Genomic DNA, 27,772 nt, shown 5'->3' with positions numbered 1-27,772 from the left:
GTATCTAGATTTACATGGCGGAAAGAAATATAGGAAATAAAAAGTTAAAAATGATGTGGAAAAGAACGGAAAGTCAAGAAAAAATTGCAAATTTTTTTTTTAAAAGAAAGGTAAAAACTCCACTAATAGACTTTAAATATAATACAATAATAAAAAAAAAAAAAAATTTAAATCATTTTTGGCTCGTGGTACGCCAGTTACTAAAACGTACGCATATTTTGATACGACCAGCAAGGAATGTCTACTTACGTGGTTATTTATGGCTATGTACATTATATGGACATCTAGACCTAACACTAGACCTAGCACTAGACCTAACACTAGACCTAGCACTAGACCTAACACTAGACCTAATACTAGACATAATACTAGACCTAACACTAGACCTAACATCTAGACCTAACACTAGACCTAAATTTAATGTTTTTTCTAGAGTTTTAATTAATTTAAACTTGAACTTGAAAAAATAAATGTATGTACAAAGAGATATAAGAAACAATAAATGTAGGTACAAAGAGATATAAGAAACAATAAATGTCTGTACAAAGAGATATAAGAAACAATAAATGTATGTACCAAGATATATAAAGCAGATACAGGATTCAGTGAAAATGATCAATAAAATGAGTAACTATTTACTTTTAAACTAGGGACTTCTAAGTCTTACTTTCTAGCTCTTTCTCTCTCTCTCTCGTCACAAGCCACTGCTTCTCCTTTTATATCTTTCCTTAGAATAAAGAACCACGAAATCTCAATACCCTGTTGTTGTTGTTGTTGTTTTATTATATATTTTAACTTCTGTAAGTTAAATTACCCTGCTGTAGCCTTGAACTAAGTTTTAATAGGCGTCTCTCTCTGGCATCCAAGCGTGGTAACGCGTGACCTAATTAGAGCTACGTAAAACTGTCCTCATTTTGTGAACAATGGAAGTGACAAATCTATATATATCGGTCATGTTAATTCTTAAAGTTGTTAAGAAGTTTTGAAGCTTATTCTATCTGGTGACAACTTATCAACCAGAGTTGTATTATATTAAAATTATTAAGAAGATATATATTTGCAAAAGACACACCTGCACATATGGAATATCTTTATATGATTGTTTAAACCTGAGCTATTTTATACTATCATTTCAACGCCAACAGAAGTCATACCTATGCACATGGGCTTCTCTTTGGGTTTGGTTTTCAATTTCTTCATTGTTTTCTCTATTGATGGTTCTTCTTTTGCGTGATTATGTGGGTGCCCAAACCAGTATCCAAAGCCAGTTATTGGTTGACCAAAGATAAATACTGGTGAACCACTGTTACCTGGGCAGGTGGGTGCGTCATAATAGTATCTGCACCAGCGCTGTCCACTTCTGACATCCTTGAGAGTTTCTTTCAGATCAGGAAAGTGATGACCTATACTCACCTGTTTCTCAGCCCCATGAGGATGGCCTACTATAATTACAAGATTGATATCCTGATAAGCTGGTTCCTTGGACATTAGGTAGAGCTGCTGTTGCAAACTCTGATATTCTGCTAGATCATTTTCTAGATCGGCAATCAATTCAACATCCCAACATTCGCATATAATGGCGCACCAGTCATTTTTGACATAATACTCTTTGTCTGTTTCCAGCATTTCAGTAATATTTTTCAATGTCAATCGACGACAATCTTTAGACTCGTTAGGCCTATAAATTAAGTCAACCTTAGGATCCAAATCTTTCCAATTTTTATTGATAACGTAACGGTCATTAACCTTTTCAGCAAATAAATGATAAACTGTGGTGAAAGTGAAAATAGCATACTGTGTTTTAAATCCTTTGTCTGTAGTTTTTCGTCTGCGTATTCCCTGAAGAAAACAAGTGCCCGGAATCCCATCAGTCGTTGCCGATATATTATTTTTTTTAACGGTCAAACGTCCAGTTAAATTGCCCATTGCTTTGATAAATCTGTCAAACATGTTCAGCAACTTCTCATCTTTGTTCTTAATATGCTGTTTCAAATTTTTTTTGCTTTTAAATTCTGTCCATGTAATTCTTTTTTTGTGGAGGTCTGTCTTCGGACAAGTTTTTTCATCATTTTTATCTGAAAAGTAATTATACAATAGCTAAGACTGTTCTGAAAAAAAATTGTCTGAAATGTTATCATAGCTAATGGGTGTGGGTCGGATAAGATGTAATGACGCTAGCTTTCGATCGCTCTTCATGGCGTGAAGCTGTGAGTCTCGGAGTCTCAAGATTTGAAGCAAGAAGAGTGGCCATAGTGAAAGAGCGCCGAACCAACAAAAAGCTGAGAGAAGAAGCAGGCCTATCTGCAACCGACCAAATCTACCCATGGCATTATGCGGCCGGCTTTTTAAAGCGAGGATTGAACTTTACAGTTATCTTCGAGTCCATAGGATATGAGAAATGTGCTCATCTTCCATCACGAAGGAGGGGCTATATATATAATGACGCTAATAACAATAACGTCGTGAAAGTATTCTATTATTTGTACCTAAATAACAATTTTAAAAAAATTAAATTGACTTTTACTACTAAATTACACACTCTTCATTGTTTAAAGGTGGGTGGGAAGAGTTGGCCAAAAGTCTGGAAATTCCCGAAAGATGATAAAGCAGTGCGCTAATAAATATAGCGCGAATGTCACGAGCTCGATTTCCATATTGACCAATACTTTTATTTTAAATGACTACCAATCAGATGAGCTCTGGTCAGATCGCATCCAATCCGATCCAGTTTATTAAGAATAGTTTTAAACAAGGTCCAATTTCGATAAAGTCTAGTTTTCTATATACAATAAGTTACCATAATACTTCTTCATTCTTAAAAGGCTTGATATGGAAAAGAGTGTCGAAAAAGGCAGTACGATAATTTAAAAAATAATAATTTTTCACTAGTCAATAAATGTTAATAATGGTTTCTTCGAGGCTTCGAGGTCAGATCTTTTTTTCTTTTAATGTTTTCAATGTACAAGCTATATATTTCATCTTAGTGACTGTTATTGTGACATACTGTAATCTGTAAAATACGATATATTTTCCTTTTTTTTTTTTTTTTTTAATAAAGATTTGCTTAGGTAGTTTGAAACTTATTCTTGATTACTTTGAAATGAAACTCTGGTTTTAATTAAAGTCATATCTTTTAACTATTAAAGCATTTAAAAGAAAAAAAAATGAAAAAAAGGGATTAAGATGAAGGACATAATTGAAAGAAAGAAAGAGAGAGAGAAAGAGAGAGAGAAAGAGAGAGAGAGAGAGAAAGAGAGAGAGAACAAAAGAGAGAGAGAGAGAAAGAGAGGGTGGGAGAGAAAGAGAAAGAGAGGGAGAAATAGAGGGTGGGAGAGGTAGTGAGAAAGGAGATAAAAAGAGAGAGAAAGAGAGAGAGAAAGAGAGAGTGGGAGAGAAAGAGAGGGAGAACAAGAGAGACAAAGAGAGGGAGAAAGAGAGGGTGGGAGAGAACAAGAGAGAGAGAGAGAATAAGAAAGAGAGAGAGAGAGAAATAGAGGGTGGGAGAGGTAGTGAGAAAGGAGAGAGAAAGAGAGAGAGAACAAGAGAGAGAGAGAGAAAGAGAGTGTGGGAGAGAACAAGAGAGAGAGAGAATAAGAAAGAGAGAGAGAGAAATAGAGGGTGGGAGAGGTAGTGAGAAAGGAGAGAGAGAGAGAACAACTAATATAGAGAGAAAAAGAGAAAGAGAGAGAGAGGAAAGAGAGAGAGAAAAAAATAGAGGGTGGGAGAGGTAGTGAGAAAGGAGAGAGAGAGAGAAAGAGAGAGAGAGGAGAGAGAGAGAGGGTGGGAGAGGTAGTGAGAAAGGAGAGAGAGAGAAAGAGAAAGAGAGAGAGGAAAGAGAGAGAGAGAAATAGAGGGTGGGAGAGGTAGTGAGAAAGGAGAGAGAAAGAGAAAGAGAGAGAAAGAGAGAAAGAGAGGGTGGGAGAGGTAGTGAGAAAGGAGAAAGAGAGAGAGAGGGAACAACAAATAGAGAGAGAGAAAGAGAGAGAGAAAAGAGAGAAAGAGAGGGAGAAACGAGATGGTAAAAGAGACAAAATGTGTATAATTTGTTTAAAATTGAAAAAGGACCAATGAAACTTACTTCTTTCGTCTATTTCAAGGTCAAGGTCCATTTCTGTGAAACAAGAGTCAAAGATAATGCAACCTAATATTTAGATGCCTTTATAACTTGGTACATTTAACCAAAAAAAAATGGCGCCACTATGCAGACTCAGTTCTGTCCTACATATTTTGTCACATCTTACAGAAACCGTGCCAACTCTAAGTAACGGAGACAAACATTCATGTACTTCTGAGGGCAGGGGCGAAAAGAAAGGGAAAAAAAAAAGGGGGGGTAGATAAAAGTGATATAAAGTTTAAAGGTCTTAAGAAAGTGTGTCTGGGAGGGCGATTTAAGGCGGGCCACTCCAATTCAATGTAACATATGCTAGAAGACAATGGCCATATAAAATTGGGGGGGGGGTTGTTGAAATGTGGGCAGTTTAAAGTCTAAAAAAAAAATCAAACAGCTTATCAAATAGTTCGAAACAAAAACTGAAAATGAGAAAGATCGCCCTCTCAAAAAAAAACACTAATTTCTTGCCTGTGAACTTTAAATCACTTTTCTCCCCCCCCCCCCTTTATTTTCGCTCCGCCTTTCACTAATTCTTCCCCCTTCATTCTAAGACTTTTTTAAAAAGTCGAGTATTCTTCCACTTTTAAGCTTTTTATCAAAATATTTCAAAGGCTCTTTTAAGCGCTCAAACACCATCATTTTTACAATATTTACTATTCCAGTCAGAACTTCATGGCACCTGGATCCAGGAACCTCGACGCTGATCTCAAAAACAACCTCTAACGATTTTCCTAGAAATTTAACAGTTGATGAATACCGCTGAGAAAAGAATTACTAGCTCGTTGGCCACACGGGGAAAACTCTAGTTTGACCGTTATAATTTTTCAATGTGAAAAATAAATAAATGTAAATTTGGCTGGAGACTATATCAATGTCTAGAGCTAACAGTCAGCGTATTACCGTATAACTGAGTAAATTTAAAGCTGCTTCAATTTTATATAGAGTTCCATATATTTTTTACGTAAATCTAATATAGATTACATCTAGAATCTAGATCTAGAAGTAGATCTAGACTAGACCTTAAGAGTTAAAAATCATAACTTAGGTCTTGTGTTAGATCCATAGACATAAATAAATATAGACTGGCAGAAGGAAGTAACTTCATGTAACTTGAAAACATGTATATCTATTGTATTCGGATTTCCGAATTATGAAAAATTGCATGATCTTCATTCTTAGAGTTAAAACAAAACAACACTATTGAAAATAATGTAATACTTATATAGGTTATGGCTGAAATAGATATGAATACTTAACTTTTATACTGCTCATAAATGCTGTATAATAAAGTACACAAAATTGCAAGTCACAAATTTTCGTTTCATAAAACTCTTTAATCGGCCAGTCTATATTTATTTATGTCTATGGTTAGATCTAGATGTCCATATAATGAACATATCAATAAATAACCGCACTAATTCGCCTTCCTCGCTGGCCGAATCAGATGATGCGTATTTTCTAGCAACTGAAAGTGTCAGGGGTTTGATCATGAAAGCTGCTTATTCGTCCTAGGCAAACAAGTCTCGAGAGAAGGAAATATAGTAATAGATGTACAAACTAAACAATAAATATGAATCTTTGTTACCTACTCGGGTAAGTTCTCTGTACTGAATAAAACCACAACAGTCTTGCGCCAGTGAAATGTAATCCGCTTACGTCAGCTTTTCACACACTTGCGCATTATACGCAAGGCTTGTGTTGGCAAGAATAGGCTGTACGGGTCAATAACTAACAGTGGCCTAGCTAGGAATTCGCCATTATTTGGGGGGGGGAGGCTTGGCCTCTTTAGGGGCTTCTGCATTTCGACATTTGACATCAAGACATGAGATAATGGCGTAATATTTAAAATTAAATATCAAAAAAATCTCGAGCACTCACCGGGGGAGGGGGGGGTCAAAGTCTCCCCCCCCCCCCAAACATTCACCCGCCATAGCTACGCCACTGATAACTAACTAGATTTAGCGAAACTGTTATATTTATTCATTTTACTAATGGCGAAATATTTAATATTTAATATCAAAAACATTTCGAGCACTCACCGGGGGCCGGGGGGGGGGTCCAATTCTCCCCCACCTCACATTCACCCACCATAGCTACGCCACTGATAACTAACTAGATTTAGCGAAACTGTTGTAGTTATTCGTTTTACTAATCATCTTTTACTAAAACGGTATTACGTTCTGTTAAGGTCACAGCTGGGGCTGCCTGCATTCCTCATTAATCTTCGGGCTCGAAGACAAGCCTTATCATTATTATTACTATTATTATTACAAATCTGTACTATTAACGTGCTCATGGTATATTGTTGTTGTGCATAGATCAGAATATTGAGAACGAGTGCACTACGTGTATTGTTTTTAGCTAATTGTATGTTAATTGACCTTTTCAATATAAAGTGTCCCTGCAGTTCTTTTTTCATCACATGACAATACGCAGGGTAACACATTTTTTTTTATTTTCTATCTTAGGAATAACAAAAGCATTTAAAAATATTTCAACCAAATATAAGTCGATTCAATTTTAGTACAATAACGCAGAACTATTATCAGCTATAATTAAAGAGAATCATGAAATAGAAAAAAAAATATATATATAAATATATATTTATATGTACAATAAATAGAGAGAGAGAGAAAGAGAAAGATTCTGATAGATAGATAGAATGTATATTGTACAATTACTCAAAATATTGTCAAAATGATTAACCTATAAGTTAATTGATAATTCTATATGGTGATTATAAAGTGAAAGTTGATAATTTCTTCATTGATACGCAATCCAATCACTGTAATTAAAACCCGCTTGATTGACCAGCCTAACTTAAAACTCGATACCTGAGGCATCGGCGTGTCTGAACATCTGTTCTGCCTTGGAGGGATCCACACATGTACATTTGTTATACTAAGTTGTTTTAAAGCTACACTGGATAGACTCATTAAATGATATTCTCAACACCAATTGTGCTTTTCCCGCCTAGACCGAATTTTCCAACGTGATTGTGTGGGTGTCCAAACCAGTGTCCAAACCCAGATATCGGCTGCCCCCATTTGAAAATCGGAGCACCACTGCTTCCTGGGCAAGTCAGAGTGTCGTAGTAGTAGCGGCACCAAATCTGGTTGGACCTGACAACTCGGAGTTCTTCTTTAGCCGTTGTTGTTTTTCCAATGCTGATTCTCTTTGACCAGTTGTGAGGGTGTCCGATAATAACCACCAAATTGACATCCTTGTATACTGTGAGGGACTTCTGATACAGTTCAGCCAATCCTGATTGGTACTTTGACAACTTCCCTTCTAAGCTTTCAACGAGCTCGCTTTCATGAGTCAAACATTCTATGGCACACCAGTCACAATCCAAATCAGGTTCTTTGTCTAATTCTACGAGCCTATCGCCATACAGTTTCGGGAAGCTAGAGTTAATAAGCTCCTTCGTTGTTTTATATTTTTCATTATAGTCAAGTATAAACGCTGCCTTATAACAGCCCCATGCTTGACTGACCTCCGCGTATCTAGGATTAGGCATTTGATCACCCTCTTTAAACACGTGATACGCTGTTGATATGGTAACTATAGCGTGCCTAGTTTGTCCTTCACTAGGTCCCTGTTGGTCAGGACAGTGGCAGTCTTCCTTTCGTATCTTCACAACGAAACCAGTGCCCGTGTTCTTGACCGCTTCCCCGTCTCGCGTCATGATGAGCAAGCAGCCTGTCAAGTCTGACATATTGACCAGGAAGTCGTGCAGGCTTGCTATGTCTTTTATGAGCAGTTGACTGTTGACTGGTTCCGGTTTAAGGAGCTGGGATCCTTCTGAAGAATTCGACTGCTCGTTAGAATTCGCTCCTGAAAAAAGTTCAAAAAGCTTTTCCTTGTAAACTTCTCTGAGATTGCTGCTAAAATCCTCAAACTTTATGTAGTCTCTGTGGAATTGCCTTTTCTCACAAACCATTCTTCAATGTGAGTGTGTATGTCCTGCATAAAAAGTAGCAAAATATATGCATTTTTGTTTAAAGAACTCTAAACTTTTTGTTTAAAGAACTCTATACTTTTTGTTTAAAGAACTCTATACTTTTTGTTTAAAGAACTCTAAACGTTTTGTTTAAGGAACTCTATACTTTTTGTTTAAAGAACTCTAACCTTTTTGTTTAAAAAGCAATCATCTGAAACTGTAAGAATTTTACTTTAACAAGCGGGCAAGTGATGAGCTTAATCTTAAGTCTAAATTACTTCCACTATTATTCCCGCTAAATATTCATCAATACCATTTCGCGACGTCTTGTGGTTTTTATACACTAGTAACAAAAAATATGTGCAGTGGCGTAACGAGGGAATGGACGACGGGACGATCGCCTTATCCAGACATAAACCATTAATAAATGTAAAATGTTTTTGTTAAGTGTCAAGTTTAGACTCTAATTTGAATTGTCAACGTCGAATCCATGCATGATATGTCTCAGTTAACTATAGGAATTACATGTCGATATTAAAAAGCAAAATAGCTTGTCAAAACATATAATTTGATTTCATGTAGAAATATAAACTCTGTAAGTATAGCGGGAACATAATTTTTATGCAGTGACACTCAGTGGCAGTGACAGTCTTTAAGTCTGATACCGTACACCTATACGGAGATTTGGTGAGCTAAATGAGGACGGAACGAATTTGTCAGCACTAGATGCGGGAAAATATGCAGGTCGCAACTGGGTCTGCGTAGTCACGTGACTCACTGCACGCACCCTTAATCTTTGGAATCGAAGACATTGTCATTATACCGAGATTTCATTAAAATATTATTAATATAAGCAGCCTTGGCTGGCTTGGCCACCTTCATAGAACGCCAGAAGGGCGACTTTCACAAGACATCCTGTATGGCGATCTAATAGAGGGTAGGGGTAGACGCTGGTCGTCCACTTTTACGGTATACGGATGAAGCTCTTCAAAATCAACACTAGCAGATGGGAAATTGTGGCACTGGATAAATCCACATGGAGAGCGGGCATAAAGGAAGGGTCTCGGATTGCAGATGCCATACACAACAGTAGTAAAAAGAAGGGTGAAAATGCAACGGCGCATGATGATCACACATGCCCAACCTGCGACCGCAGCTGTGCATCAAGGATTGGAAGTTGCTAAGGGAAAAGTGCATCTCTCGAGACTTAAAAATACCACAGATTATTAATAAAATTAACTAATTGCTAAATCGGTAGTTTTTAAAAAGAATTGTTTAAACTTTTAAGTTGATCCTAGAATGGGTTTGGGAAAAATAACCTGTACATTATTTAAGGATACAAAACCCGACATATTTAACTATATCTGTGAATATCGAAGGATTGACTCCATTGTTGGCATCAAACAAAATAATTTTTATCTATTAATTATTCGACTAATTGGTAGATTATTTGTAGTTTCAGTTTTCTTTTTTCGTCTATTGTTTTCCCCAATGAAGAATTGTGCAAAGTTTCAACTTGATCCGAGATTGTTTGTGGGAGAAATTCCTAGTTTGTATTTTTTACCAGACAGACAGGTGTGGGTGGATATTAGCTTTGTAAAAACAACGTTATTGCAGCATCTAAGAATAATATTGATTTTCATACTAAAATGTATTCAAAGTAATATGCTCTCTGTTTACACGTCTGGTGTTTATTTAGATTCTAATGTGATAAGAAAGTGTGCAAAAAAAAAAATTACTAGCACCACTGGGATGAATGGATGAATAGAGAGATGTGCTAAAACACGAAGCAGGACGTTTTGGCGCCGCCGTTTTGGCGCGAAGGTCGTTCTGGCGCGAGCCGTTTTGGCGACGGGACGTTTTGGCGCGAAATACATTATGTACGTTTATTGTATTATTTCTTAAAAGAATTATTCATATCTATGTTTTGCATGAGTGTTTGTGTTAAGACATATTTTTCACGTACTAAATGTAAATGTGTTTTTTTGTTTCACATCATTTTCTCTAATAAACATTTTGGCTTGTGTATGTGTGTTTATTAAGAGGCACACTTTTATTTCAAAAAAGGTTTTTTAAGATATTACTTTAAAATTTAAAAAAAAAATATATAAAAAAATGAAACGATGATAGACTAAAAATTGATGCAATTATTTGTTTACATTAACATTGGTTTGTTTACTGACTGTATGGTATCTCCAGCTATACATACCAAACACTTGCTAATAAAAACTATTCGCTGAACGGTGTTAGAATTCATACTATACATACAATATTATGGTAGAGTGAAATAAACATTGTTATAAAAGCTAAGTGCTTATTAAATTATCGTCAAATGATATCTCGCGCCAAAAAGTCCCGTCGCCAAAACGGCTCGCGCCAAAACGTCCCGTCGCCAAAACGGCGGGGCCAAAACGGCGGCGCCAAAACGTCACGTACCGGCTAAAACAGGCCAGGGGCCTTCCATGGGCTGTAGCGCCACTGGGATGGCAGGATGAATGGAGCAACGTGCTAAAGCAGGTCAAGGTCACTTGGATCTTCTTGATACAACTACGCTTGAGATAAGTCTTTTTTGCTGTTGTTGTTTTTTAAGGGTTTTTTTTATAATCTTTTTCTTGTTTTTTTTTTCTTCTGATTTATATAAAGCAGAAACTGGTTTTTAGCAACATACTGAGCTAATGAACCGTCAGCTGGGGATGTTAATTGGAAATGTAAAGGAAGGCAAATACTCGCAAGTTCTTTCGTGTCTCCTGTGTACAGAATGAGGAACAATAAGGAAGAATTGATAGGTATTTTGAAAAACATAAAACACATTCTTTACTTTGTCTTAAAGTTGTACAATTTCCCACAACTTTCCTCAGTCATTTTCTTACGATTTCTTTACGTCTATTATACCGCCACCATATTTCTTCATGCTGCTTTCTCTTCTTTTTCTCTTTATTACATTTTAATTCTAAAGAATGTATATGGGGATCTCACACACTAGACTGTACACAAGAAGCAGATCTCTGTGATTAACTTTATGAAAATCTTATATTCAGCATGATATGGCTCCCTTCTGTCTCCGAAGACAATGCATGCGCCCAGATGAGACACTGGTTTTGGTGTTTTAGCCGCTTTGCAGCGTTTCGCGTTACATTAGGCACCAAGCTGCAGGAGGGAATTGTATAGTTGTTACTCACATCGCCTAATGGGCCTCACTCCTGATTTTTCCTCGGGTTTGTCTCTTTAAGCCTAAGTACCGCAAGGCAGCGGGGGTTTGAAGTCAGAGTACCGCCTCTCCTAGATGAATTGCCCTACTAGGCTGACGAGCTCCATCTACCCGAAGCTCCTGGTTTTGTGGCGCCAGGTATCCGCCTTCACCCCTTCACCTGTTAGTAAGAGCAGTTTCGTCAGGCTAAGCCACACGAGCAGGCCAGGTGCTGGACTTAGTTGTCAGAGGCTAACTGAGACGCATGTCTTAAGAAGTATTTTATAGACAATGGGAGCTCATCGCCAAGGACACCTCCTGGCCATGACGACCTTTGAATATTCAGTATTACTCTTCTGACATTTGACTTTGTTGTCTGATAGAATTTGTGAGTTCTAGTAATGTGTTCTATGCGGTGAATCGAGTACTTTCTCTTAAGTCAATTTAAATATTAAAGCTGTATAATCGAATCAGTGGTAAAAATACCAAAGTACCTATATAAGCGTACAATATTATAATGGGATGAACTTACAACTTATTTTGTGTGCGAGGGTGTGGCTATAAACTTGCGTCTACTTACTGTTTTATTGTTACAAAGCACAAAAGGTATTCAGGTTGTGTAGACAGGTGAGACCGAAGGCTCCTAAGTACTATGCCGCCATGACAGCATAAGTGTTCCAAGTTAAGTGTGACGTGTAGTTCCTGGTAGTGACTTTATAGCAAGGTATTAAGTAACTCTCTGCACAGAACACATTACATCATCTGGCCTTACAACACACAAATACACACTGCTTCACAATGGCACTACAATACACAAAGTGTCACCGTGTGACGATAGAGAAACCGATTCGACCGATTTTATGTATCGATGTAGAGACATAAACACGCTTGAAACGATGGATTCCTAACATAGAACCGATAGCGTTCGTTAAAGGGAGTATAGTCTTGGATTGTTCAATTTAGCAATTGTCGTGTCGATAATGTCACCGGTAGTATATTGTACATGTTCAGGATGGCTGCCTGGTCGTGCGGTTTGCGTGCTGGACTGTCGTTCGCATTTATCGACGGTCGAGGGTTCAAACCCTGCCCGCTCCCATCCCCCGTCGTCCTGCGGGAGGTTTGGACTAGGAAGTAAACTATCTTTAACTCTGAAGGAACATCCGAAACATGTAAAACATTTTTAACTGTTGACATATATGTCAACAAAAACATAACGATAAGACGTTACAACATCTCAAGATATCTTATCTTATATATCTTCTTCTTATCTTATATAATACAGACGTTACTTCAAAAAAAGAAAATGATTACGCCCTACGCGTCATGCATTTAGTCATGCATGTTAACCAATGACTTAAATTCTGCCAAGTCACTGGTTTTCCTGGCTAGCTCAAGCAACCCATTCCATGCTCTAATAGCACTAGGGAAGGAGCATTTGTACAAATTTGTCCTAGCATATGGGACGAGGAATGTGCCTTTATCTTGGTGTCTTTCTGAGTATTTTATTAAATTTTGTTTTTGTATTTGAAGATTATGGTTCAGTGTTTTATGTATAATTGCTACTTTACTTTTGAGTCTTCTGTCCTGAAGGCTTGCTAAATTTAGTGATTTTACTAAAGGCGTTACTCTGGTTAAATGTGAATATTCGTTTGTTATGAATCTCACTGCTCTATTTTGTGTCTATTCCAGTTTCTTAATGTTTTCTTGAGTTGAGGGGGTCCCAAACGGAGGATGCATATTCTATTATTGGCCTAATCAAGGTATACAGACGTTATTTTCATGTGTCAATGTAGTCATGCATCAATGACTTAAACTCTGCCATGTCGTTGGTTTTCCTGGCTTATTAAGACAAGATATGTAAACAAAATATCGCGTACAAAATATCGCGTACAAAATATCGAGTACAAAATATCGCGTACAAAATATCGAGTACAAAATATCGCGTACAAAATATCGAGTACAAAATATCGCGTAAAAATATGACCAGAATATTCTTTTTTAACCCTTAAGACGCGTGTGGTAGTTTAGCCTTTAATCATCAGAATCGAAATTCCATTTTGTATGCACTCATTTTAAAACAGCTCAGCAATTTAAGGGTTAAACAGTTCCTCTATCTATCTTGTAAACTCTTCATGAGTTCAAAAAGTATTTTAAAAAAAACAAACAAGGAAGTTGTGCGATGCGTGGACAAGAATTTCGAAACCGCTCTAATGATTTTTCCTATAAATTTGACAGTTTAGGAATATTTAAAAGGGAAAACAAATACTTTAAATTCTAGATCTAGAAATCTAGATATCCTGAATGCCAGACTACTGTGCTACTGTGGACTGCAATTAGTTTAAAGAGTGGTATTGGCCTGCGCCATCCAATTATCCCTTTAAAAATACAGGATGGGGGCAATGCAGTAGTTTATTTAATTCGCCCACAATGTTAGTTAATAAATGGGAAACAATTATTTCAAGGGGAAACTCCGATATTTTCTTTTAAAGACATATTTAAATTTTGCAAAAGTTGTAACTAGATATTTTCAAGATCACTAATGTCAAGAACGCTAGATTAAACTTCACCTTCGCCAGCTAAATGACAAAGAATGAAGCTAAAATTGGTGCGTTGCCAACTCTTGTTCTTATAAGTTGAAGTCTTGGGTCACATGTCCAATGCTTCCTCTACATTGTAAACATTTTGTGCTATAAACGAAAGGTTTTTTAAAAATGTGATTCTGCTGTGTACAAACATTACAACATAAAATATATAATATGAGTTATTCCAATAATATATTTGGTCTCCTTCAGTCGCCAAGCGACTATGGATCATCTCATGGAAATGAGATGAACGCCTGGGCATTAGCTGTGGTCAGAACGATGTCCCTCCCCCCCCCCTTTCCAAACAGCTGATGTATCCAAAAGAACGTCAAGTGCCAATACAGTTTGGTGTCAGCGGCGACGCAGGTACTGTAGCACTGTCATCGGTGTATCTACAATAACGAAATGTCCTTGTACCTTAGCGAACTGATCACTCCATATGTCCCTCAAAAGCTACGGTCCACGGGCTTTTTCAGTGCACGGACCAAAGGTTTGGAAATCACTCCCCCTTCATCTCAGACAGACAACATGCTACACTACTTTCAAGAAGAACATTAAGACCTATCTGTTTAAAACTTTTTTAGATTAGTTTGTCATTTTAGCTGTCGTGTTTGTGTTTGTAATGTTATTACAGCGCCTTGAGCCTACATTTTGTTTGTTAACAGCGCTATATAAATAAAATTATTATTATTTATCTTCGGAAACGAAGACCTTGCCATCGCCATTATTACTATCATTTTGATTTTTAAGATCCCAATTATGTTCTAAAAGCTATAAAATGTATAAAGATAGAAAAAGAAGAGATAGCAATATGAGGAAATGTGGTGTCGATATAGTGGAAGAAAATAGAAAAGCGGAAGATGAAGAAAGAATCTTAAATAAATAAAAGAAAGGACTTTTGTCTACGTGTCTAGCTAGGCCGCAGCGGTTCTCAACCTTTTATGCTCGGCGACCCCTTTGTACAATCCCCCACTCTGCCGCGACCCCCCCCCCCACACACACACACACACACACATACAGCCATAGAAGAATAGACAATAACAATCCATATTTTCGATGGTCTTAGGCGACCCCTCGCAAATCGTCAATCGACCCCCAAGGGGGGTCGCGACCCACAGGTTGAGAACCCCTGAGCTAGGGGATGATATAATGAACCGGGCTCCCACCACGGCAGGCTAATGTATTAGTTAAAGAGAACAACAGCAAACCAAATTGCATAATAACCGAACTGTCAATAAGTGGTCAACGATCGTTGAACAATAGCAACATTTAATACTAAATACAAATAGTTAATATTCAGAGTATGTACAAATCATGTGATAATCAGTTGATGCATTATTAAGTGTACAAATAAACACACCTCACACACGGCACGGTAACTCCAAATACTACAATACGGAGATACAAGGCTCAAATTAATCAAGGGTCAGTCACGGCTCCAAGGGCGAGCTCCAAACCACACACTCCATCGTAGCCCCCAAGCCTAACACCCTGAAACAAAGTATAACTTAGATCTAGCGACGCGGCTGAATCACAGAACTTTCATTAGCGACACCCGTACCGAAATATCAACCTGATTACTACATTTATGTACTTACGTACCGTTAAAACACGGAAGCAGTGAGAACTATAGCGCAGACAGAATCTACAGCCAGAACGCCCTCTCCACTAGAAGAACAATACCGGAACTAAGCGAGAAGTAAAACACACAATATTCTTGACAACAAAACACGCCCAATGCAACTACTTCCTAGTCCTAAAGACACGACTATTTTAATATTAGACAAGAAAGAAAACTTCACACACACACATTTGTATATGCTTTATTAAAAACTTCCGTAAAATATCTCCGTACTCTTTACACTGTATACAACAAACAAGCTTGCTAATCATGCATTGACCTCCATGTAAGACATGTTACATTTCTACCAATGTTTTCAAATCCAACAGAAAAGATAATTGAATTGGTACAATTAAATGGACGTTTAGTTTAACTACAATCGTCTACGTCAGCATAACTTCTATAACAATAAAAAATATAGTTGTAAATATGAACAACATTCACACACGAAACACACACACACACACACACTCACGTACATATATTCAGCGCTTTATAAATTAAGCTTCTATGTACTCCTAAGTGACGGCAGACGATCTTGCAATACCCTGACTAAAAGTGGAATAATCATTCTGTTTTAGACTTAATGGAGAGGAGACAACCACTTCGTCCAGATCTGATGTAACTGTATAGCTCCTCCTTCGTGATCGAAGTTGAGCACATTTCTCATAGCCTATGAACACGAAGATGACTGTAAAGCCGACCGCATGGGTAGGTTTTGGTCAGTTGCAGATAGGCCTGCTTCTTCTGTGAGCTTTTTGTTGGTTCGGCGCTCTTTCACGATGGCCACTTTTCTTGTTTCATATCTCGGGACTCCGAGACTCAAAGATTGCCGCCACGAGAAGCGATCGAGAGCTAGTGCTTCCCAGCCGTGTATGTTAAAGGAGCTCTTGATAGTGTCTTTATAGCGCTTATATTGATCTCCCTGGGAGCGCTTTCCTGAACAGCTCCCCGTACAGAAGTCGCTTGGGGGAAGCGATTGTCTGGCATGCGGACTACATGTCCCGCCCATTAAAGTTGAGACCTTTTAACTGTCGCATTTGGTACTGTTCATGTTGGACAGCTTTAAGATTTCTGTATCTGGTAGGTATGTGGTCGGACCGATGTACCATATGGATACTCCTTAGACAGCGTAAGTGGAAGGAGTTTAGCTTTTTTGATGTGGCGGGAGTATAAGGTCCAGGAGTCTGATGCATATAGGAATGGCGTGAGAACAACAGCACTGTAACAACTACTGTAACATTAAACAAACAACCTAGAATGCACTAATCACGCGGGTCTATCTACACGATGTTTTCTGTTCCTATCGTGCTCTAACCAACACAAACTGTCTGGTGATCATCATCTTCGTCGTCCGTTGTTTCGGAATGGTCATGCGGATGGCCAAACCAGTAACCGAATCCCGATCTCGGCTGACCCCATATGAAAACTGGCGCCCCACTAAATCCATTGCAGACCACGTTGTCGTAGCTGTAACGGCACCAGATCTGACCCTGACCTCTTTCAAAATTTCCATTTCCGGAGACTTCTTGAACTTCCGGCGTTGGCCGATGCTAATGCGTTTTGGTTTAATGTGGGGATGCCCGATGACGACGAGGTTAATGTCAGCGTGAAGCTTAGACTTCTGGTAAAGCTGAGATATACAGGACTGGTAACTTGAGAGTCTCTCTTCTATGATTTTAATTTTACTTTTATTTTTAATTTTGCATTCAAATGCACACCAGTCGCTTTAATAGTCAAGATCTTTGTCAGTCTCCAGTAGTTGAGAACCTTTGAAAGTAATTTGTTTATCTTTCTTGTCGATATCACTATCACTGCTGCTACTACCACTGACAGTGTCTTCTGCTGCCCAACCAGGCGTGTCGATGAATGTCCTTTCGTTGTCGTAATAGCAATCGCTATCGCTGTTGAAGCTATCCCCACTCTTATCAGAATCTCTGCCTTCACTATCCCTGATAATTTCGCTCGAGTTAAGTTCCTGGTTGTAGTCGAGTTTGAACTTAATCGTGGAACGGCTCCAGATCTCGTTCACCTTTTCGTAGCTCGGTATGTCAGTACGATCGTCATCATTAAAGATGTGATACGCAGTTGACACCGTCACAATGGCGTGAAACTCTTCACTTTCTTTGTCACCGTACTTCTGTTATCTGACGATGAAACCTGTACCGACAACGAATGGAACATAAGGACCTTCTTTGTCTGAAATCCTCAGCAATCCAGTAAGGTCAGTTTACCTCAGGACTGTTTGATTCCTTTGATGAGGACACTTCTAACCCATACAACATCCTAAACACCATCCCGAACCAAACTCACCAACCACTAGCCAGATCCACTCCTGTTAAACCTAAATCTACTAAAATTAATACAACAGCCTCACTAAACAAACCTACTAAAGAAGTAATACCAAAATACCTTAAAACCTTAGTTATAAATTTTCAAAGCATTAGGAACAAAACAGCAGACTTAGAAATTTTATTAGAATGTGAGAAACCAGACATAATTGCAGGAACAGAAACTTGGCTGCATCCTGAAATTTATAATGCAGAAATTTTCAATAGTAATTATGAAATTTTTAGAAAAGATAGGGCTGATAATCATGGAGGAGTTCTTTTAGCAATAAAAAACACTCTTATAGCAGAAGAAATTACCTTACCTAACTCAAAAAATGTAGAATCAACATTTTGTAAAATTAATACCACCTCAACATCCCTAATAATAGGCAGCATTTACAGACCACCAAATTCTAGTTTAGAATACATGCAGGAACTATGTAATCAGATTACTACACTTAAAGAGACAAATAAAAATGCAGTTTTTTGGATTATGGGTGATTTCAACCTACCTGATATAAATTGGAAAACACTAACCATAGATAAACACCAAAACCTTAAGGACATAAATGAGCTTTTCATAGAAACTTTACACAACCTAAGTTTAGATCAAATCATTAAAAAGCCAACTAGATTAAACAACACATTAGATCTCTTCTTAACCAACAGACCTGGATTAGTAGTTGATTATGAAATTATCCCTGGTCTATCAGACCATGAGATCATAAAAATACACAGTCAGATAAAAGCAGTAGCCAATACAAAACCCAAAAGAAAAATCTTACTCTGGAATAAATGTAACCTAACACAACTACACCAAGCTGCACTAAACTTTCAACAAACATTCTTATTAGAAAAAGACATTAACCAACCAGTCGATGACCTCTGGAATTTCATTAAAAACCATCTTAAAAGCATAATAGAAAATCATATACCAACTAAATACACATCAAACAAAATAAATAAATGCTGGTTTAATAATAGACTAAAGAAGCTTTGTAAACAGAAGGAAAACCTCTATAGAAAATTTAAAGAAACTAATGCAGAAAGAGTTTACAAAAAGTATATAAAAATTAAACACTTAACCCAAAAAGTAAGCAGACAGCTGCAGAGTGAATACATAAACAATGTAATATCTAAAGATAACAACAAAAACCTATGGTCATACATTAAGTCTAAGAAAATGGAAACAACAGGCGTAGCGCCATTAAAAGATGAACATAACATAATACATAATGATAATGAAACTAAAGCAAACATTCTAAACAAATACTTTGCATCAGCATTCTCAGCCCCAGGAGACAAAGACATATTACTGAATTTGAACCAAGTAGACAACATAGAAGATATAGTAGTACAAGAAAATGGAATTCAAAAACTATTAGCCAACACCAAACCAAATAAAGCTTCTGGACCTGATGGTATTCCAGCTAGATTACTCAAAGAACTAAGTAATGAGCTAGCCCCAGTGTTCAAAATACTCTTTCAGACTTCACTTAACCAGGGCAGAGTACCAAAGGACTGGAAAGAAGCTAATGTCACCCCCCTATTTAAAAAAGGAGAAAAATCTGACCCAGGGAACTACAGACCAGTATCACTTACCAGCATCACATGTAAAATCCTAGAACACATAATATGTAGCAACATCATAAACCACTTAGACAAACATAATGTCCTCACACCATACCAACATGGCTTTAGGAAATATAGATCATGTGAAACACAACTAATAGGACTAATTGATGATTTTTCAAAAGGTTTAGATAATAGTGAACAAATAGATGCTATCTTACTAGATTTTTCTAAGGCTTTTGACAAAGTTCACCACCATAGTTTGCTTAAAAAATTAAAATATTTCGGCATTAATGGTCCACTGCATCAGTGGATTAAAGACTTTCTGATAGGGAGAGAACAAACTGTAATAATAAATGGCTCTAAATCAACACCGATAACAGTAAACTCAGGTGTACCTCAAGGTACAGTCTTGGGTCCACTACTATTTTTAATTTACATAAATGATTTACCAAATTGCATTAGTTCAGGAACAAAAGTCAGATTATTTGCAGACGATTGCATAATATGTAGAACAATAAAAACAACACAAGACACAGATATTTTACAAAGAGAATTAGATGAATTACAGAAATGGGAATCAAATTGGAGCATGTCTTTCCACCCAGAAAAATGTCAGTTGTTAAGAGTAACAAAAAAACTAAAACAAATTAATTCCACTTATCTTATTCATGGCAAACCAGTATCACAGACTAAAAACGCAAAATACCTAGGTGTTATAATAAATGAAAAACTATCATGGAATCCACATATTGATGAAACTACAAAAAAATCAAACAAAGCATTAGGATTTATTAAAAGAAATTTCTATAAATCAAATAAGAACATAAAACTAAAATGTTACTTAACCTTGGTTAGGCCAATAATAGAATATGCATCCTCCGTTTGGGACCCCTCAACTCAAGAAAACATTAAGAAACTGGAACAGACACAAAATAGAGCAGTGAGATTCATAACAAACGAATATTCACATTTGACTAGAGTAACACCTTTAGTAAAATCACTAAATTTAGAAAGCCTTCAGGACAGAAGGCTCAAAGTAAAGTAGCAATCATACATAAAACACTGAACCATAATCTTCAAATACAAAAACAAAATTTAATAAAATACTCTGAAAGACACAAAGATAAAGGCACATTCCTCGTCCCATATGCTAGGACAAATTTGTACAAATACTCCTTCTTCCCTAGTGCTATTAGAGCATGGAATGGGTTGCCTGAGCTAGCCAGGAAAACCAGTGACTTGGCAGAATTTAAGTCATTGGTTAATATGCATGACTAAATGCATGACGCGTAGGACGTAATCATCTTCTTTTTTGAAGTAACGTCTGTATTATATAAGAGGTCAGACATGGATTCAAGAAGCTGATGTGTATCTTCAAACAGACCTTCTTTCTGATCTGTTGATGAAACTGTTGAAAAGCTCTTCATCAACTGCTGTTTATAATGTTTGTCTTTTCTTTGAAATTGTTTAAATGTAATATACTTGTCATGTGAACCTTTATCTTTATGACATTCTCCTTCACTCATTTCTTCTGTGAACAAAAATTACATTAAAACATAAGTTTGGAATTGGATGTTTTTGTTCTTCGATCGCATGTTGTTTTTTTTGTTGTTGTTTTTTTTTTCTTGCTGAATGTCTCGTGCATTTATTTGGATCTGTATGTGGGTTAGGGTCTTACAGACGTCTAGAAATAGGAGGAAATATCCTTCTATTTGAGGTCTCTTCCTCCGTCCGGAATCGGCCTAAGGTGTGAAAATGTCCGGCTTTTTATGCTGTCATTAACTAAAAAGACACTATCGAATGTAATGGTTTAAATATCTTCTTAATGTACCTCAAGAAATTGAGTATGGATGTTATTGATGTAGGATTCAAGGCAAGGCTTACCAAACGTCCGGCTAATGGAGGACAAATCCTCCTTTTTGGATCTGTATTTTCCTTCCGCTAGGTTATGGTCTAAAGTGTGAAAAAGTCAGACGATCACTCTGTTGTTTACTGCCATTTGCTTGTTTGATATCGCTCCATACTTTCATAACGTCTGATTTAAACAGCAGAGTGTTGAAAACTTCCTTGATAGCCTTCTTCGTAAACATTCGCATCTTTAGGGCTTTTTAAAAGAAACCTGTTATTCAAAGCTTCTCAAGATATTTGATTATTTCTTTTGCCATTCTGGGCATAGTGCTCAAGTTAAAAGACCGTTTAGGCTGCACAGCGCACATAGAGACCTAAGAGAGAAATAGACTCTCTACTGATTTTCTCGCCAAGTATGTTCTAAGCAGAATGAGCACGGATTTTCAAATGTAGGTCATGTTTACAGGAATGATAAACTTCACCGAAAGGTTCGAGAAATTCTTGAAGTTTTACAGAATTTACTGACATATCAAATACATTGTAAGTCTTTTTTTTGTGAGTTCGTGTGTGTCCTCTTTGAAAGGATTTGTCTCCTTTTCGTTCTCATCTGGTGCTGTATCCTGAACCCTATTTCAAGAAACTATCATAACACAAGACAGACTTGGAAAGTAGTCAAATTAGGTTCTATATATAGCCTATGTTAAAAGATAAAAAAGAATAGGCTTTACGTTACGTATAGAACAAAGAGACTAAACAATGTTTTCAACTCCTATCGTGCTTTTCCCACCTTTTTCATCCTCATTGTTACCTTCTGAGTGATTGTGTGAATGTCCAAACCAATATCCAAATCCTGACATCGACTGCCCCCATTTAAAAATAGGAGAACCACTGCTTCCTTTACAAGTAAGATTATCATAATAGTACCGGCACCAAAGCTGGTTTGACCTGATCACTTTGAGTTCCTCTTTATTTGGACACACTGTGTTTCCGAAGCTGAATCTCAATGACCAGTTGTGTGGATGCCCGATTATAACAACCATATCAACATCTGTGTACTTCGTGAGGGACAAGTTATAGAGTTCCTTTAATCCTGATTGATATTGTGACAATGTTCCTTCTAATTTTTTAATAAGTTTCGTGTCATGAGTCACACATTCTATAGCACACCAGTCACAATCATAGTCTAAATCTTTGTCCATCTCTATCAGTTTATGACCATACAATGTCGGGAACTTGGTACATTCTTTGATTTCCTCCAATGATTTGTCCTCATCGCCATTATAATAAAGTTTCAATTGAGTTTTATATTCGTTCCATATTCCATCAATCTCTTTATACCTACGCACGTCCGTCTCATTCTCTCCACTAAAGATGTGATACGCCGTTGAAACTGTAACTATTGCGTGTTCTGTGCACAATTCATTGTGACTCTCCTGGTCAGGACAAGGACATTGACCATTTATTTGTCTTCTTATTTTCACAATGAAACCAGTTCCATAGTGTTTCACGTGGTTTTGCGACATTATAAGAATCAAGCCTGTCAAGTCCGACATATTCTTTAGGAGGTTGTGCAAAGTATTAAAATCATCATCAATTAGAACACTGGTGACTTCTGGTGGTTTTAAGTTTTGAAGTCCGTACAAAGAATCCGTTTCCTCATCAGAAAGATTATCCCTTGTAAAGAATTCAAAGATTTTTTCTCTATATTGTTCACTTAATTCCAAAAAGTCTCTATAGTCGATGTAATTTGTGTGCATGGTTTCTTTCTTACAATTCATTTTCTTATAGTAATAGTAAATGACCTGCAAATATACAGTAGCTTCCATTAACAGTAGTTTTAATAAACAGTAGTATTAATAAACAGTAGTTTTAATTAGCAGTAGTTTTAATAAGCAGTAATTTTAATTAAAAGTAGTTTTAATTTACATTAGTTTCAATTACCAGTACTTTCCATTACCGGTAGTTTCAATTACCAGTACTTTCCATTACCGGTAGTTTCAATTTACCAGTACTTTCCATTACCGGTAGTTTCAATTACCAGTACTTTCCATTAACGGTAGTTTCAATTACCAGTACTTTCCATTACCGGTAGTTTCAATTAACAGTTCTTTCCATTACTGGTAGTTTCAATTAACAGTACTTTCCATTTCCGGTAGTTTCAATTAACAGTACTTTCCATTACCGGTAGTTTCAATTAACAGTACTTTCCATTACCGGTAGTTTCAATTAACAGTACTTTCCATTACCGGTAATTTCAATTACCAGTACTTTCCATTACCAGTACTTTCCATTACCGGTAGTTTCAATTACCAGTACTTTCCATTACCGGTAGTTTCAATTAACAGTACTTTCCATTACCGGTAGTTTCGATTAACAGTACTTTCCATTACCGGTAGTTTCAATTAACAGTACTTTCCTTTACCGGCAGTTTCAATTAACAGTACTTTCCTTTACCGGCAGTTTCAATTACCAGTACTTTCCATTACCGGCAGTTTCAATTACCAGTACTTTCCATTACCGATAGTTTCAATTACCAGTACTTTCCATTACCGATAGTTTCAATTACCAGTACTTTCCATTACCGGTAGTTTCAATTACCAGTACTTTCCATTACCGGTAGTTTCAATTACCAGTACTTTCCATTACCGGTAGTTTCAATTAACAGTTCTTTCCATTACTGGTAGTTTCAATTAACAGTACTTTCCATTTCCGGTAGTTTCAATTGACAGTACTTTCCATTACCGGTAGTTTCAATTAACAGTACTTTCCATTACCGGTAGTTTCAATTACCAGTACTTTCCATTACCGGTAGTTTCAATTACCAGTACTTTCCATTACCGGTAGTTTCAATTACCAGTACTTTCCATTACCGGTAGTTTCAATTACCAGTACTTTCCATTACCGGTAGTTTCAATTACCAGTACTTTCCATTACCGGTAGTTTCAATTACCAGTACTTTCCATTACCGGTAGTTTCAATTAACAGTACTTTCCATTACCGGTAGTTTCAATTACCAGTATTTTTCATTACCGGTAGTTTCAATTACCAGTACTTTCCATTACCGGTAGTTTCAATTAACAGTACTTTCCATTACCGGTAGTTTCAATTACCAGTACTTTCCATTAACAGTAAAACTACTTACCAGTACTTTCCATTAACAGTAAAACTAAATTAAATTTCACCTTTGTGATCTTTTGGGCAGATGATGTAAAGATCATGTGTTTCTGTGGCCCACGGATAACGAGGGTGTCATGTGGCCAGCGCAATGACCAACCGCCTTTGCTTTTCCCCAAGTGTCAAGATACCCTTTAAAGCTGGGTGGACTCTAGAGGCGCCCTAAAGATCTCGAAAGTGAAAATCTCAGTCTTCCCCAGGATTCGAACCCGGAACCGCCGGTTTGTAATCCAAGCGCTTTACCACTCAGCCACCGCGTCTCAATTAACAGTACTTTCATTTAATAGTAACAGCTTTAATAAGTAAAATTTTAGTTAGCTTTATATTTTTAACTATGTTGCCTTTCATTCAGCAATAGTGTCTTTTGGCGAGATCTGAATTCAGCAAGTTTCATTACTAAAATGTCCCTATAAAGCTTAAATTACATTGAGAATATTTAAAAAACATACTGTGGTCTAACTGTTATTTTAAATTTTGATTAGAAACGTTTATTTTAAATGTTAAACTTAAATGTTTAATTTTTAAATTAATAGATTTAGTGATTTGAAAAAACTGGGAGCTTCGAAAAGATGGAGCTCCTAGGAAAGCAATTCGTCTGGGAGAGGGATACTGTGTCTTCAACGCTTTGTGGTACTGAGGCTTCAGAAGAGAACCTGGAGGAAAAATCAGGATTGAACCCCCTAAGGTGTTGACATTCCCTCCGGTGGTTTCTGCGACTGAGTCGGTGCCAAAATGTAATACAAAGCGCTGTTTCCGATCACACCAGCTAGGTCAGAAGGTCAGCAAGGTCATGAGGTCAGCAAGGTCAGGAGGTCAGGAGGGTCAGCTAGGTCAGGAGAGGAAGATCTATGATTCCTCATATCTAATGCCCTGTAATGCTTCCAGGAGAGAAAACTATACCAGTGGCTCATCAGGGCGCATTCAGTGTCATTTGATGAAGAATGAGCCCTTCAACTAGGGCTGGAGTCAAGTTTGTGGAAACCCCCGGGGCCAGGTTTTTGTGGAGGCCCCTACATTTTTTAGACAGCTTTAATAAAGATCTGATTGTTACTAATTATTAATAGTGATACTTATATCTAAAAGCATGCCATATTTTAGAAGAAAGAAATAGCGTACTTAAAATGTTACCTCCTTTTCCTTCTTTAAAAAGAAAGATTTAATATACATATTGTTAAAACCCTATCCGCGACGCAAAAGGGTTAACTGTGTGTGATCAACTGACATATGTGACACAGGCCAGTAACACAGTTTAGCGTGCTATATTGAAAGGCAAGGGACAGTACTGGCATGAACTTTGCACGTGAATAGCGCCCATGTTATGGTCATCTGATCATAAGCCTGCGCAGACCAGAGACACAGTGGGTAAGAAAGCGGCAGTTCAAGACCGGAGACCAGAACTGTTGGTCTGCAATGAAGTCGGTCCTGGTAGAGTCCTCCACTGAAACGTACGAGTCCAGGAAGAGACAGTAGAGTTGATGAGTTTAGTACAGTGACATACAGTCTAACGTTGTAGTAGTTGATTGTGTTGCCAATTGTGTCATACTGGCTGTTTTATTTGACCCTTATTAAAGTACCAGATTATTTGGAGCCTTGTTGTCAAGTTCTTGATGTGTTTAGCAGTGTTTACAGAAGGCCTGATTAGGAGAAGGTTTTATTTAAAATATATAATATATACCCAAACAAGGGGTGACAAAGACTGTAAGCATCAAAGTTATTGAATTGGCGTTTGGTACCAGAAGGTCGAGCTAGTCATCTTTAATAAGTAATAACAGACATAAAGTATTACCAAAATCTCACATTTCATCATTGTAAATTCCGTAGAATGAGTAAGTATGAAAGAAACATTTGAGATTTCTGGGGATGATGATGTAATGGAAGGAACGGTAAAAATAAGGGGTTGACACCATGAGATCACCGCACCGGGTGACACCCACTCTAATGACGCCACTGCTTCTGACCCCTCAATCAGGAAGCCCAGAGGTGCCTATGGTAAATTAATTTCTCATTTAATTTATTAGGTCTGTGTGACAAGATCAATAGAGTCAATAGATAGCATCTACTTACAGGTTTGTAGTTACAAAGTTTGGAATGTAGTATGCAGACAGTTGAAACAGAAGACTTGTAATATTATACCGTAAAGACAGTTTACGTTTTCTAGACTGAGTGTGAAATGCAGTTCCTGGTAGGGGCCCTAGAGCACGGTATTGAACACACTACAGCAACCCCGCACACATGTGCACATTACTTCACACAGGGCCTGCAATACACACAATGAGGTGTGACGTAAAAACGCCGATTCGATAGATTTTTTGCTTCAATGCAGTGGCATTAGCATTACTTGGCACGATACCAACCATAAACTCAAAACATAGAATCGATACGTGTCACTAACCCAAATAAGTTTAGTCTACTGTCACTGGAGTGTCGATAATCCCCCTTAGAGCCGGCCCAAGGCCACTGCAACCTATGCGGTCACAGTGGGCCCCGAATTTTCACAGGCCCCGCGCTAATTCTATGTGTACTAGTACTTTTTCTATCCTATATATTAATTATATATATATATATATATATAATCAGTTGCATCAGTTCAAGTATCTTTTATTGATGAAGGAGATTCCAGGAGATTCGAATATTTGTACAATGTAAATAGAGATTCCAGGACATCCAGATATTTGTGCAATGTCAAGTTTGTGTACTTTCTTTAGAAGTAAATGAAATGTCTGTTATAGCTATCAAAAATGTGTTTCTTTTAAATCTATTTCTATTTTAACTCAAGTGTCATTGTTGATTATTTAAAATCTAACTATCTAAACATATTTGTGTGTTTTGACGACATTCTAGTAGTGTCAGAAGTGAATGTGACAATTAGAAATTATGTTGAAATAATTTATGGTAGGTTAGTTAATGGTAGGTTAGTTTATGGTAGGTTAGTTTATGGTAGGCTAGTCTGTAGCTTTTTTTTTCCTCAATGGAATGCGTGGTCGAGAGGCTAAGTACGCTTAAACTTGACTTGGCTTGGCATGGCTACCTAAGAAAGGGGGCTCGATGATCGACACCCGACTTGAGCAGAGTTGTCAACAACACCTAATCGTCAACTCGAGTACTATGTACGGGTGCCTCAAGGTTGTGTACTTTCTCCTGTACTGTACACTCTTTACACTAATGACATAAGAAGCATCTATGACTCAGTTAAACTCATTTAATTCGCTGATGATACTGCCATAGTCGGTCTTATTTCAGAAGACGAAACTCAGTATCGAAGCTCGATAGAAGAGTTTACAAACTGGTGCACCGACAACTTTCTAGAACTGAATGTCACAAAAACTAAAGAACTTATAATAGATTTCAGAAAGAAATAACAAACTATAAGTGAACTGCAAATAAACACTGCATCTATAGAA

The 27,772-nt window shown here is 37.2% G+C and overlaps 3 protein-coding genes across 4 annotated transcripts; all 3 read right to left on the bottom strand.

Moving 5' to 3' along the window:
* Nucleotides 1–157: 157 nt before the first annotated feature.
* Nucleotides 158–6,002, bottom strand: LOC129922084 (uncharacterized). Its single transcript, XM_056006581.1, has 3 exons — nt 5,697–6,002; nt 4,079–4,111; nt 158–2,075 (listed from the first exon to the last, which is right to left on the bottom strand). The coding sequence occupies exons 2-3, from the start codon at nt 4,107–4,109 to the stop codon at nt 1,120–1,122; spliced, it is 987 nt and encodes a 328-aa protein (XP_055862556.1). The 5' UTR covers nt 4,110–4,111; nt 5,697–6,002; the 3' UTR covers nt 158–1,119.
* A 706-nt stretch (nt 6,003–6,708) lies between these two features.
* On the bottom strand, nt 6,709–17,600 carry LOC106068404 (uncharacterized). Of its 2 annotated transcripts, none has more exons than XM_056006301.1 (2): nt 15,426–17,600; nt 6,709–8,077 (listed from the first exon to the last, which is right to left on the bottom strand). In XM_056006301.1, the coding sequence occupies exon 2, from the start codon at nt 8,052–8,054 to the stop codon at nt 7,047–7,049; it is 1,008 nt and encodes a 335-aa protein (XP_055862276.1). In that variant the 5' UTR covers nt 8,055–8,077; nt 15,426–17,600; the 3' UTR covers nt 6,709–7,046. The 2 variants fall into 2 exon arrangements, with proteins under 2 accessions (XP_055862276.1, XP_013083206.2); XM_013227752.2 differs by lacking the exon at nt 15,426–17,600 and adding an exon at nt 11,822–12,243.
* Nucleotides 17,601–20,945: 3,345 nt separating this feature from the next.
* Nucleotides 20,946–26,617, bottom strand: LOC129922062 (uncharacterized). The gene is made up of 2 exons (XM_056006300.1): nt 26,436–26,617; nt 20,946–22,999 (listed from the first exon to the last, which is right to left on the bottom strand). Exon 2 carries the CDS (start codon nt 22,973–22,975, stop codon nt 21,947–21,949), a length of 1,029 nt encoding a protein of 342 aa, XP_055862275.1. The 5' UTR covers nt 22,976–22,999; nt 26,436–26,617; the 3' UTR covers nt 20,946–21,946.
* Nucleotides 26,618–27,772: the final 1,155 nt, after the last annotated feature.

Source organism: Biomphalaria glabrata, chromosome 12 (genome assembly GCF_947242115.1).
Source record: "Biomphalaria glabrata chromosome 12, xgBioGlab47.1, whole genome shotgun sequence".
Lineage (NCBI taxonomy): Eukaryota > Metazoa > Mollusca > Gastropoda > Planorbidae > Biomphalaria > Biomphalaria glabrata.
Note: the sequence above shows the minus strand (reverse complement) of the source record. Positions and strands in the feature narration are given on the sequence as shown.